This window comes from Canis lupus, chromosome 1 (genome assembly GCF_048164855.1).
Source record: "Canis lupus baileyi chromosome 1, mCanLup2.hap1, whole genome shotgun sequence".
Taxonomy (NCBI): Eukaryota; Metazoa; Chordata; class Mammalia; order Carnivora; family Canidae; genus Canis; species Canis lupus.
The window spans coordinates 27,713,507-27,725,101 of record NC_132838.1 but is presented as its reverse complement, the minus strand read 5'-3'; the positions used below and the strand labels follow the sequence as shown (position 1 = coordinate 27,725,101).

Here is an 11,595-nt window from a genome sequence, read left to right as displayed (position 1 = left end):
CTTGAATCGTGTAACTGTTAGTAACCGCAATCCTGCCCTTTTTTTGAGTTCACAGTTATATTATTTCTAATTGTCTCCAAAGTAACCTGTAAACCTGAGACCAGAGTTTCTATTTGAAGTTTCAGTGCAAAATGTGATCCGCACCTTCACAGGGGAAATTGTGTTTAATCTTTTTCATCTCTAGAAGTTTGGATTGAGGTTCAAAAGAATCACTTTTATTATCAAGCTTCCCCATACTCTCCTGCTTTTCTATTCTGTATATATATATTTAATATATATATATATATTAAAAAGCACACCAATTTCAGGGCTTTTAGCAATATAAAGAAAGATTTATTTTCGAAAGTAGCAAAACTTGTTTGAAAAAAATATATCTTTAAGTGAATTACTTTATAAATGTGACTATCAAAGTCAGTTATTCTATGAACTACATTTTACAACATATGGTACAAAAGATACACATTGATAGGCTCTTATTATCTATTTATATATTTATAATTACATATTGCACTTGGACCAGCAAGGCTCGCAGAGTCATTCACCGCAGAAGTTAATAAAGTTAAATAGATGGGAATCTTTGTAAGTACAATTGATCTCCTCAGGTTTGGAAACGAATCTCCTCGTCGCTGTAAAGTGTTCTCGCGGGGGGGTGGGGGAGAGGGGGGCAGGGAGAGGAACGTTGCGAGGGGGAAGCAGAGACAGAGAGCAAGGGAGGGCAGGGGTCGCCTTCCCGGGCGGGGCCCGCTCCCCCCCGGGAGCGCGCCTTTCCCAGACTCGCACCTCCAAGGTCAGGACGCTGTGGTTCCACATAAGCGGCTCGCGGTCACCACTTCTTTCAGGTCACTCTCGGGTTTCCCGGCCACCATAAAGGGCCACGTCTGCAGGAGAGAAGAGGGTGGAGGCGTAAGTGGTAAGTGGCCTTGGAGGCAGGGTGGTGGTGGGCTCCGAGCCTGAGACCAGAGGAGAGGGCGGGGGTGGGGTGGGGTGGGGGGCGGCCAGGCAGCGAGTTGGAGAGACCCACTATCTATCTCTGCAATTTGCTGGGTGTTCTAGGGCGCCCCGTGGATGAATAAAGAAAAAGCACGGTTGGTGCTTTGCTCCGGGTGGCGGAGCAAAGGGGTTCATCCTACGTTGTAAGAGAAACCCAAGAGAGGAGGCCCCTGGAAAGCTCACAGTGCCCGCGGCCGTGGCATCACGCGGAGGCAGCTGAGCCGAAGCAGGGAAGCCAAGAAGGACCTCGTGCGGGGTGGACACCCGGTTGGAGGCGAAGCGACTTTCGGGGCCCTCTTCTGAGGCCCTGGCTAGATTTCCCGGCCCTCTCGCTTTCATCCCCGTCTATTTTTCTCCTGCCAACTTTCATTTCCTCCCTGACAAACACGGGCTTTGACCACAGTTTCTAAATTTTAATCGCTGGCTCTTAAGGGGGTGGGGGGGGATAATGCTAATAAAAGAATATACACGCATATTTTAAGATCATCTTCCTACTGGGCTGAGCGAACATCGCCTTTTCTCTTCCCTTCTCCGAGGTGTTTTATAATAAAGCTGTCTTAAATTTCTTGATTCGAAGATGAACGCAGCAGCAACTGTAAATGAAGTAATTGCTTTCATTTTAGTTCCAGATTTTAATAAACCATTTGCTCATTTTTTCGAAAAAGGAGAGACTTTTAACTTAAGAGGGAAAAATATTTACTAGGGCAAAACGTGGCTTTGCATCCCCTCCCCCCAATTCCTGAAACCAGTTTGAGTGAGAAGACAATTCAAAGCTTCAAACCTCTCCTACCAGTGCTGGCCGATAAGACGACTTTTAAGAGGAAAATCTCTCATTCTTATCATATATAAACAAAGGTGCTAGTAAGTCGTGGTTGTTGTTTTTCTCTAGAGTCTGGAATTCTTAAAATTAAATCAAATAAAAAAGGAAGTGAACTGTACTTCTTACATAGCAAAATACATTTGAGAGAAAATTAGCCTCAATGAGAATTACTTTTTAAAACAAAATTTGAAAGACAGGCTGAATGGGCATTACATTTTAAGATAAAATGTAACACATTTTTAAATCTTCGATGAGAGTGACCTTAAATTATATTTTAATATCACTTATCACATTAATATTTGGGAGAATTTACCGATTTTTGCTGATATTTGCTAGAGCTTCTGGGATTTAAAAATGTCAACCGACCCATAAGAGCAGCGCAGAATATTCAAGTAGCTGGGGACTTACATGACAATTATGGGGGCGTGAATCTGTCTATATCTAATGGTGCTAAATATGCCCGGGAAAGAAACAGAGTTGGGTGTTTTTATGTCCAAAAACGGGAGGGGGGGAATGGAATTCTCCTTCAGCTAAAAGAAGAACGGGATTAATAAAATGCCCTCTGGGCGCTCAGCAGTTTGCCTGACGGACCCCTCCTGTTTGCCAGCTCCGCGCACTTGCAAGCTCTTAATGGGGCTGCCACGTCCAACGCCGGCATAAATCACGCGCGCTCGGCGGCCTGCGGCGCAGGGAGCGCGGGCCCTCCCGCCGGGGTCCCCGGGGGCGCGCGGGGCGGCGGGGGCCCAGGGGCGCGCGCTCCCACGGGCTGCCGCGGCTGCGGGCGCGGGCGCGGGCGCGGGCGCGGGCGCGGGCGCGGGGCGGGGGCGCTCGGACGGCCTTACCAGGTTGACCGGGTGAATGTAACCGTTCTCGTACTTGTCGTTAGCCAGGATCTGCCTCAAGTGCGCGATGTAGCTGGACGCCAGCCGGAGCGTGTCCAGCTTGGAGAGCTTGGTGTCCGGGGGCACCCAGGGCAGGGTGGTCTTGAGCCTGGAGAAGGCCTTGCTCAGCACCCGCATCCGGGCCCGCTCGCGCGCGTTGGCCGCGTTGCGCTGGACCTGCTTCCCCTCCTGGCTGACGCCGCTCAAGGGGCTCTTCTTGGTGGGCGCTTTCCTCCTCTTGCCCAGGCCTCCGCGGCCCTTCTGGGGTGACCCCGCCTCGCAGTTGGAGCTCTCCTCGGTGCTCTCGTTGGAAGTCACAAACTCTTTGCTCGAGTCCATTTTCAGCCCGTCACAGTCCAGCATCTCCACCTCTTGAAGATCCTCCACATCGCTGAGGGAGCCAGTGGACATGTTTGGGGGCGAGAATGAGGGAGAGAGAGGCGAAAGGGAGAGCGCGCGCGCCAGCGAGCCCCTGGCCAGCGGGCCCCCGGGACTGGGGTGCGGAGCGGCCACCGCCGGTTGGGGACTGGAGCGGGGGTCTGGTTGAGCCTCACAGCCCTTTCCCCTTCGCGAGGTTGTGAGAAGGAACCGAGAGGGCTTCTTCGGGGAGGAACTCGGCTCTGTTTCCCCACCTCCGGAGTCGCGGCCGCAGAGGAGTGTGAGAGAGCGCTGAGGAATTTGGTGGACACTAGGAATTTATCTGGGGAATAGAGAGGCGGACCCTTGTAGCCCAGGGGAGGGGCCTGCTAGGCCCCAGCGGACTCTGAGACCCCTTTCACAACCGGAGGGAAACTCTTACGCACAGACCCCGATTTCCAACTTGTAATGTAAATCAACTCAACTGCAACTCCGAGCACCAGTTGCTTCTTCCACTTTAGCCAAGGAAGAGCGCGCCCCACCCACAGCCCCTCTCCAGGGCCATCTCCTAAGGCCCCTTTTCCTCTTAAGAGGTCATAGCTGCTGGTTTTTTAGGGCTTCAGAGAAATGACCGGATCCTTTTGCTCTTTGTGGGCCTACCGACCACAAATCTCACAAACATCCCCCTGTCCCCTCTTCCCGAAATTAAAACACCAAATAAAACCCAGACAGGGGTCAGCTCCCTCCTACCAATACCCCTAAGACTCTGTGGATTTACCTAGATATCGTCCTGCCTTAAGCGGGGTAAATTAACAAAACAAGCGCTTCACTGAATCTTTAGGGTGATGCAGAGAAAGTACCTAAACATCCATCTGCATCTGGCCGCTTTAAAAAAATATGAAGGCACTGCCTGTGTGTACACAAACATACTTGACCATCACACACCCACGTACAATACAGTTGAGTAGAATGGGGGGAGTGAATAATATGTGTGCGGAAAATATTTTGTTAATTGATCATCTTTTCTTCATAAAATTAAAACTTTCCCCAAAGTGTCTTTCTAGAAATGCATTTAATAATGTCTTAAAACTCTTAGCTGCTCTCAGCCAGATGTTACCTTCCCTGAGACTTCTTGTTTTCTCCCTCCCAATGCCTTTGCCTCCTCCTTACTGCCTCTTTGCTACCTGGGTTCCCCCATGTGCATCTGGTATCACAGAACAGTAAGCAGTGTTGTCCCTTCAGGAAAGCCTCCCCCCCCCCCCCCAACCTCCCAGTCTCTAACCCCAGCCTGGACCATCTTTCCTGAAGAATAAGAAAAATCTGGAGAGTAAGTGAAAAGCGAAGGGAACCAGAAAGCAAGAGATTGCGTAAAATCGATGAAATAAAATTGGAAAGACGGAATGCATGAATCTCTCTTAGGAATTCTTCTTCAGGTTTTCTTTCCTTGCAATTAGGCATCTGAGACCAGGGGCTGGAGCAAAGTATAAGGACAGCTTCTGAGCTTTGGCTCGCGGTCTGTACCCCTCTCCTACATTAAGATATCATATCTCTAATCCTGGGCTCAGCTGGGAATTCACTAACCCCTAACGTTTTGTTTTGTTAGCAGGGTCTTGTTTGCTTTCCCCCATGCTGTAAACTAAACAGATTGTCAGCAAATCAGTCTTTATTAATGAATTAGTGAGAACCCCTCCCCATAATATCTTTGCCCAGGATCCAAAATTTGTTAATCACCAGTGTAGAGATTTATGAGCCCTCTTATTTTCTGTTGTTTGTGCAGGTGGAGATTTAAATGACCATATCCACCACTAAGATTTATTGTGAGAGTGATTGATGTTATAAACCAGGAACAGGACTCTTCCCACAGCAGGGATGACAGAAATATCAAGTTGAAGTTGCCTTTGTCCTCATGCACAACTGACCCGGTCCTACAACGCAGAAGAAGTATAATAATTTAATCTAAGATTTAAAACAGCATTAAGCGAACACCCAGCAGGCCTGTTAAACATTTCCCTACTGATTTCCAAACTAGCTTCTTTGATTTGTCCCTCCCTTTTCTTGGTCTTAGTAAGACGTGAAAGTTATTTTGAGGCTAAAAGAGCTATGTGAAAATAGGCATTGGCCAGCACTTTGTGAAACGTGTGTTTGTGTAGATACTGAGGTATTTGCAAAATAGCCACAATTTATTTATTTATTTATTTGGGTTCTGGAGTGGGATAATAATTAAGAATCAGAACTATGGCCTTACCACACAGATTTGCTTCTCGGGCACCTTTTTTTTTTTTTTTTTTTTTTTTTTTTGTGGGAGGAGGGAGAGGGTCTTGTTTTCTGTCACACCTCAGTTGGTAGGTTGCTCAGGCTGTTTTGCCGGACAGCAACAATCATAGAAATAATTATTGCCGAACAGATCTCTGCTGTCTGTTTTTTTCAAGGTCTGAAACATAGGAAGAGCAATTTCTGGAAGAAAGCAAAACCAGCTTCATGCCGCAAATTGGTTTATGTACCTTGCAATTATTATTGGATTTTTTTTTTTTTTAGATAAGTGAAAATTAAGTCCACTTATATTGCGGTGATATATTTAGACTGGAAAAGGCTACTGGGTTGATAATGAACTTGGAGATTTGTGAACACTCTCCAAGGGATGCTTACCAGTTTGGGCTGTTATTTAGGTATCTTGATGTGAAGTCTTGAAGAAAGTAGATTAATATGAGTAATGCTTCCCCCAACCCGTGACATTTTGTGTGTATCCCTACTAATAAATGCTAAGGGACAAATGGTAGGAGAAATGCCTTATTGTTGGATTCTACTGAGAAAATCAGTTAGGCTGTAACTTAAGCTGTGCCAAATTCTCCCCAAATATAAACTATATTCTGTGAGAAGCGAAACACTTTTGGGAAGCTGAATTAACTCTTTCGATAACAGGAGAAATACTTTAAACATTCCTGTTTCAAAATACCACCTAGAAAATGCATGATTTGGAAGCATGAGGTCATTACTAAAAAGTTCTTGCCCTATTTTTAAGAGAGAGTTTATGCCCCAGAGACATCTGGCCAATTTGCTGCACACTTCTAACGATTTGTTTTGCAAGAAAGACTATCTTTGAAAGATTTCAGTGCTAAGGAAAATCTATCTCCAAAGGTTGTAAAATGAAGATTAGGTGTGGAATGTGTCCTTGAACTTAAATCCTGGTTTATCAACTGATAAATTTTCAGGAAGTTCAAATTTGATTCAGTTGTGCTTGGATGAAATAATTTGCTTCCTTTTTTTATGAGAAGGAAAACGTCACAGGCTTCTTTCGAACTGATTTCATATGCCATCACATTCTGTTTCCCAGGAGAAGGGGGAGGGAATTATGTCTTCAAATTAAAATTTTAATTCTTTTCTCAGAATTTCCCCATTATTTGGCCCCATTATTTCCCCATTATTTGGCTAGGAAACCCACAGGCCGGCAAATTAGCAAAATTGCCAATTATCTTTTTTCCCCTTCACTTCTAATGAACACCTCCAGATGTGTTATTCTCTTTATTTGATGGTAACCACCACTTCAACAATGTCTGGACTTTCCATGCAAATCAGTGCCTCTTTTTCCATTCAACAAAATGATTACTGTACCCTTTGCTGCTAATTGATTGTTTTCCATCTCCTCATAAGCCTATTGAAATCTGATTCTATTTTTATTTTTATTTTTTTGCATTTCTTTTTTTTAAAGAGAGGGTAGGGGGTGTGGTGCGGGACAGGAGAGAATCTAAAGGTAGCTCCGTGCCCAGTGCAGAGCCTGTTGCAAGGCTCCAGCTGACAAACTTGACATCATGACCTGAGCAGAAATCAAGTGAGACCCTTAACTGCCTAAACCACCCAGGTGTCCCCCACCTTTTTTTTTTTTTTTACACTTTTAACTTAATTTATAAAATGAGCATTATCTCCCCTTCTGTGTTCCAAATTTAATGGTGTTGGCCTGTCATATCAGCTAAAATGAGTAGAGCACTAGTGAGTGAGATTGGTGACTATCTAAGGAGGTCAATATAGTGATGCAGGGTGTTGCTATTATTTTTACCTGGCAACAATTATGATTAGCAATATGAAGTCCTCTTCATATTCACTACCCACTCCACCCTTTCCACATTTTATTCAATTGGAAATGAATTGTAGCTCCAAACCCACAGCACTAAGATTTAAAGCTGGCAACAACAAAAAAACAGTAAAATCCAAAGAAAACCCAATCTCATCGTGGCTTTTAGATCTAAGAAGCAACCTTGCATCCTACATGCCCCATAATGTGACTTTGAAAGCAGCCAACCTCATGCGCATGAAGGACAGAGTTTACCTTAAGAGGTAAGTGGTTTGAAGGAAACTTAGGCAGATAGTGAGAGGTAAAACTTTACAAACTCAATTTCTTGTCCTCCTAATACTAGAATAATTGTATCAGACCTACTTGATATCAGGAAAAAAAAGGGAGGAAACCCTGAACAACTGTCTAGTCAGGTACTAGGTGAGGATTTCTGCTTCTAGTCTCCTATCTTATGTAGAATTTCTCCTTTCTGTTGTCACTATTAAGGAAAGAGCTGCTATATGGAATGAAAATCTTAATAGAGATGTGTGCCAGAGGCTTTCCACCCTTAACAATGAAGTTTTAGAAAAACTTACTTGAAGAGGACTTATCTGTATCTAATATAAAACCTGAGAGCAAATCCTCCCAAATTCTCCAAAAAAGAAGAAATCTTGTAGATTACATGAAAGATACCTGTAAAGCACATATATGTTAAACACATTTATTGATGGCTATAAAACAGAGATGGGCCAACTTGCTGTCAACCTCCTTCCTGCCAAGTTAGGAGAAGATGTGCTCTAGAATCTAAGCCTATTTATGGTGATTATCTCCTTGTGATTATATCTTTGTATCAGGTGCTTTTAGGCTTGAGGAGAGAAGAGTCATGGAGTTTAAGATCGCAGGAGCAGCAACAAAGTCCTGAGACTGTGACTCCTGACTTTGGGAACATGAAATATTTCCAGGTGATATACTATTTTTAAATAGAGCCCTAAAGGAATAGATTGTCAGATTGGAAGGGCTGAGGCCAAGGAAGGCTTAAATGGCCAAGAATATTCTGTAGGTTCACGTAAGTCATCTACGGCAGTGTTGTCACTTGAACTTGTGTCCTGATTTGCCTTGTAATGCTCCTTCCACAAAGCCAGAGTGCTTTGAATTGTTTTCCCTATTCAAATAACAATGATATGTGTGAGAAAACTTATATTCTGTTATCTCCTGTAATAACTGAATCTTGAATTATGTAGAATGAGATATATTTGAGCCATTCCTGGGTATAATGCTTAGAACCCCATCTAAAGCTGTTTTAGTAATGTAAATTCCAGAATAACCTTGTTAAAATCTCATCTCTACTGTGAGGGTCCAATAGGCAGGCCAAGGGCCACTTATTCAATGAGCATATTAAATTTGCTCTCTTTTCTCCATCTTCTCTGCTAAACTCTGGTTCAAGTCATTAAAATCTCTTACTCAGATGACTATAAAAGTCTCCTAGAGGACCTCCCCCCACCCATTCATGCCCTTCTAAAATGCATTTCCAACAGAGTGGTCCAAGTTATTCTCCTGCTTAAAATCCCTTAAATCTTCCCATTGGGTTTGATATAAAGTCCAAATTCCTTGTCATGGCTGGCATGACTCTACTTTGCTTACCAAAGTAACCGCACTGGCCATGTCTGTGTCCCTCAATGACACTGCATCATTGCTTATCCCAGGACCTTTGTACTTATTCTTTCTGTTTGGATGCTTCTTTTGGGCTCTCTGCATGGTTGGTTCCTTATTTATCAAGTCTGAGCTCAAATGTCACTGTCCATCAAGAACTTCCCTGAGCATCCACTTAGGAATATTTTTGTCCCATAATCCCATTTTGCTTATTAGTAATAAATAATAGTAGCCAACGTTTACCAAATGTTTACCATGAATCAGACACTGTTGTAAACATTTTACAGATTAACCTGTTTAACTCTTACAACAACTTTGTGAGACAGGAACCTTACAGATAAGAAAACTGACGCTCAGAGAAATTAAGAAATGTGTTTCACTTAAAAAGTTGCTATTCCAGTTGTCTATTGCTGTATAATAACCCAGACTAGTGATTTAGGATATTTCTCTTATTTCTGTGGGTTGACCAGATTCGACTGGGTGGTTCTTACTTGGGGTGTCTCATGTTGTCTCAGCCAGAAGACATCTGGAGCTGGAGTCATCTGAAGTGTTGATTAGACTGAACATCAAAGATGACTTCTTTATCCACATGCCACGGTCTCAGTGTGGACAGCTAGAAGAGCTAGGGCCTCGCTGGGCCACTCTCTCTCTATAGCCTCTCCACAGGTCTTCCTCAGCCTGGCAATCTTATGTGGCTGAGCTTTTTCCCTGGTAACTGGCCTTCTGAGTGAATGTTCTACAAGACCCAGATGGAAGCTGAAACTGTTCTTATGTCCAACTTGGGAGGAGTCAGCATCATTTCTGCCTCATTCTGTTGGTCAAAATCAAGTCATGGGGCCTGCTCAGTGCCAAGGGGAGGTACCTATACAAGAATATGAATATCAGGAAGTATGTTTCATTGGCTGGAGCAGGAAGGGTTGTTGTTATCCCTGGAGGCTGGTTACCATAGTGAGTAAATGGCAAACCAAGATTTAAACACAATCTGAGTCTAGAGGCTTATTTTAAATAGCTAATACGTCCTGAAATTATTTTGTTTAGTTGTGTTTACTTTTTTATTGTCGGTGGACTCTCCTTCCTCCCTCGTCACTATCATGAAAGCTTTAGGAATACAGGAACTTTGTGTGCCTTGCTCAGTTTTGTGCTCAGAGCCTAGAGCAGAGCTGATATATGATATGCACTAAATACATAGTTGGCAAATGAATGAATGGATGGTCTAGACCAAAGCATTTGGAAAGTGTCCTGTAAACCGTAAGATATGTGTTAGAGAACTAACACAACTCCAAAAAATGATGGCTCAAACCACAAATTTATTTCTCTTTAATCTGTGCAGACCTAGGCAGGTGGTCCAAGGGTGCATGAGTGACAGCTCCAGAAAGACACACCAAGGGACTTGGGTCCCTTCTGTCTTGTTCCTCTGCCATCCCTAAGCAGAAGTGCCTCCTCATATATAGGTGACATCAGCTCACCTTTACTTTAACACTTCTCAGGGCGGGGGGAAATAGCAAATAAAAGGCAAGTAGATTTCTTAAAATAAGATGTGGAAGTGACACCTATCATTTATGTTCCCATTATACTGGCCTCTTTAACTGGAAAAGAGAAAGTTTGGAAATACAGTCTCTACATATGCTCCCCTTGAATTCAGAATTAGTAGAATCCATTTTTTAATTTAATTTAATTAATTTATTCAGGAGAGACACACAGAGAGAGAGAGAGAGAGGCAGAGACATAGGCAGAGAGGGAAGCAGGTTCCATGTAGGGAGCCTGATGTGGAACTCGATCCTGGGACTCTAGGATCACGCCCTGAGCTGAAGGCAGATGCTCAACCACTGAGCCACCCAGGCATTTCTAGAGGAATCCATTTGTAAAAAGGAAATCCAATTCAGTCTCTGGCAGCATATTTGTAGCATAAAGGATAAGGTAACATATATGAAATAGTACATAGTTTGACTCTGGTAGAAAATGCAGATCACAACTCTATGAAGTTTAAAATTAGTTCAGATCAAGTACTAATGGGTTTCAGTTTTTATTTGGAGCTCAGAAAAATATTTGACAACTTACCTTTGACTGCATATGCGAGAGCAATCATCAATGTGGGTCCTTCCAAATTAGTGAATTTCTACTTAGTAGATAGCTTTATAAAATTACTATTCTTGAGGATAGACCAGTGAAAAGTGTGCAGGTTGTTAAGGCTATTAGTAACAACAATTGGCCTTCACTAAAGCCCTCTAAATTGCTTGTTTAAGTTCTATCAATTTCATCATGTGGTGGCAAGGTTGAGAGTGGAAAACTTTTTTCTCTCTTTAAAAGCAAATTTTATTTTCTGACTTACTTTCAAGATATGATGACAGTTTACTGTTTTAACTGGAGATGCCATAGCAAACTTATGTTCTTATAGTTGGAAGCTTGAAGTCCAAGATCAGATTACCAGCATAGTTGGTGCCTGGTGAGAGTTCTCTTCCTGACTTGCAGATGGCTGTGTCCTCACATGGTCTTCCCTCTGATAATGTGCAATGAGAGAGATCTCTCTCTTTTCTTCTTATAAGACCACCAATCCTATTGAAACTACTCTAATGACATCATAATGTTAATTATCTCCAAAAGTCTTACCTCCACATGAGTCACATTGAGGCTAGAGCTTCATAATATGAATTTGGCGGGGGAGGAGAGAGAACGCAAATCTGTCCATAGCATTTAACTTTAGAAATTGTAACTGGAAAAATGTGCGTTTTTAAATTCATTAGTATTTCCAACTTTTGAATTACTCAGGGTTAAGAAAAGATATGCCTAGAACTTTTGTGTCATTTGAGGGTTCACCGTATATCAATGTCATTATACCATTGTCAATGCTAGCA

At 43.2% G+C, this 11,595-nt stretch overlaps 1 protein-coding gene across 1 annotated transcript; it reads right to left on the bottom strand.

The window, feature by feature from the left end:
- Nucleotides 1-302: 302 nt before the first annotated feature.
- Nucleotides 303-3,515, bottom strand: TCF21 (transcription factor 21). Its single transcript, XM_072824209.1, has 2 exons — nucleotides 2,653-3,515; nucleotides 303-878 (listed from the first exon to the last, which is right to left on the bottom strand). The coding sequence occupies exons 1-2, from the start codon at nucleotides 3,100-3,102 to the stop codon at nucleotides 789-791; spliced, it is 540 nt and encodes a 179-aa protein (XP_072680310.1). The 5' UTR covers nucleotides 3,103-3,515; the 3' UTR covers nucleotides 303-788.
- Between the last annotated feature and the right edge of the window lie 8,080 nt (nucleotides 3,516-11,595).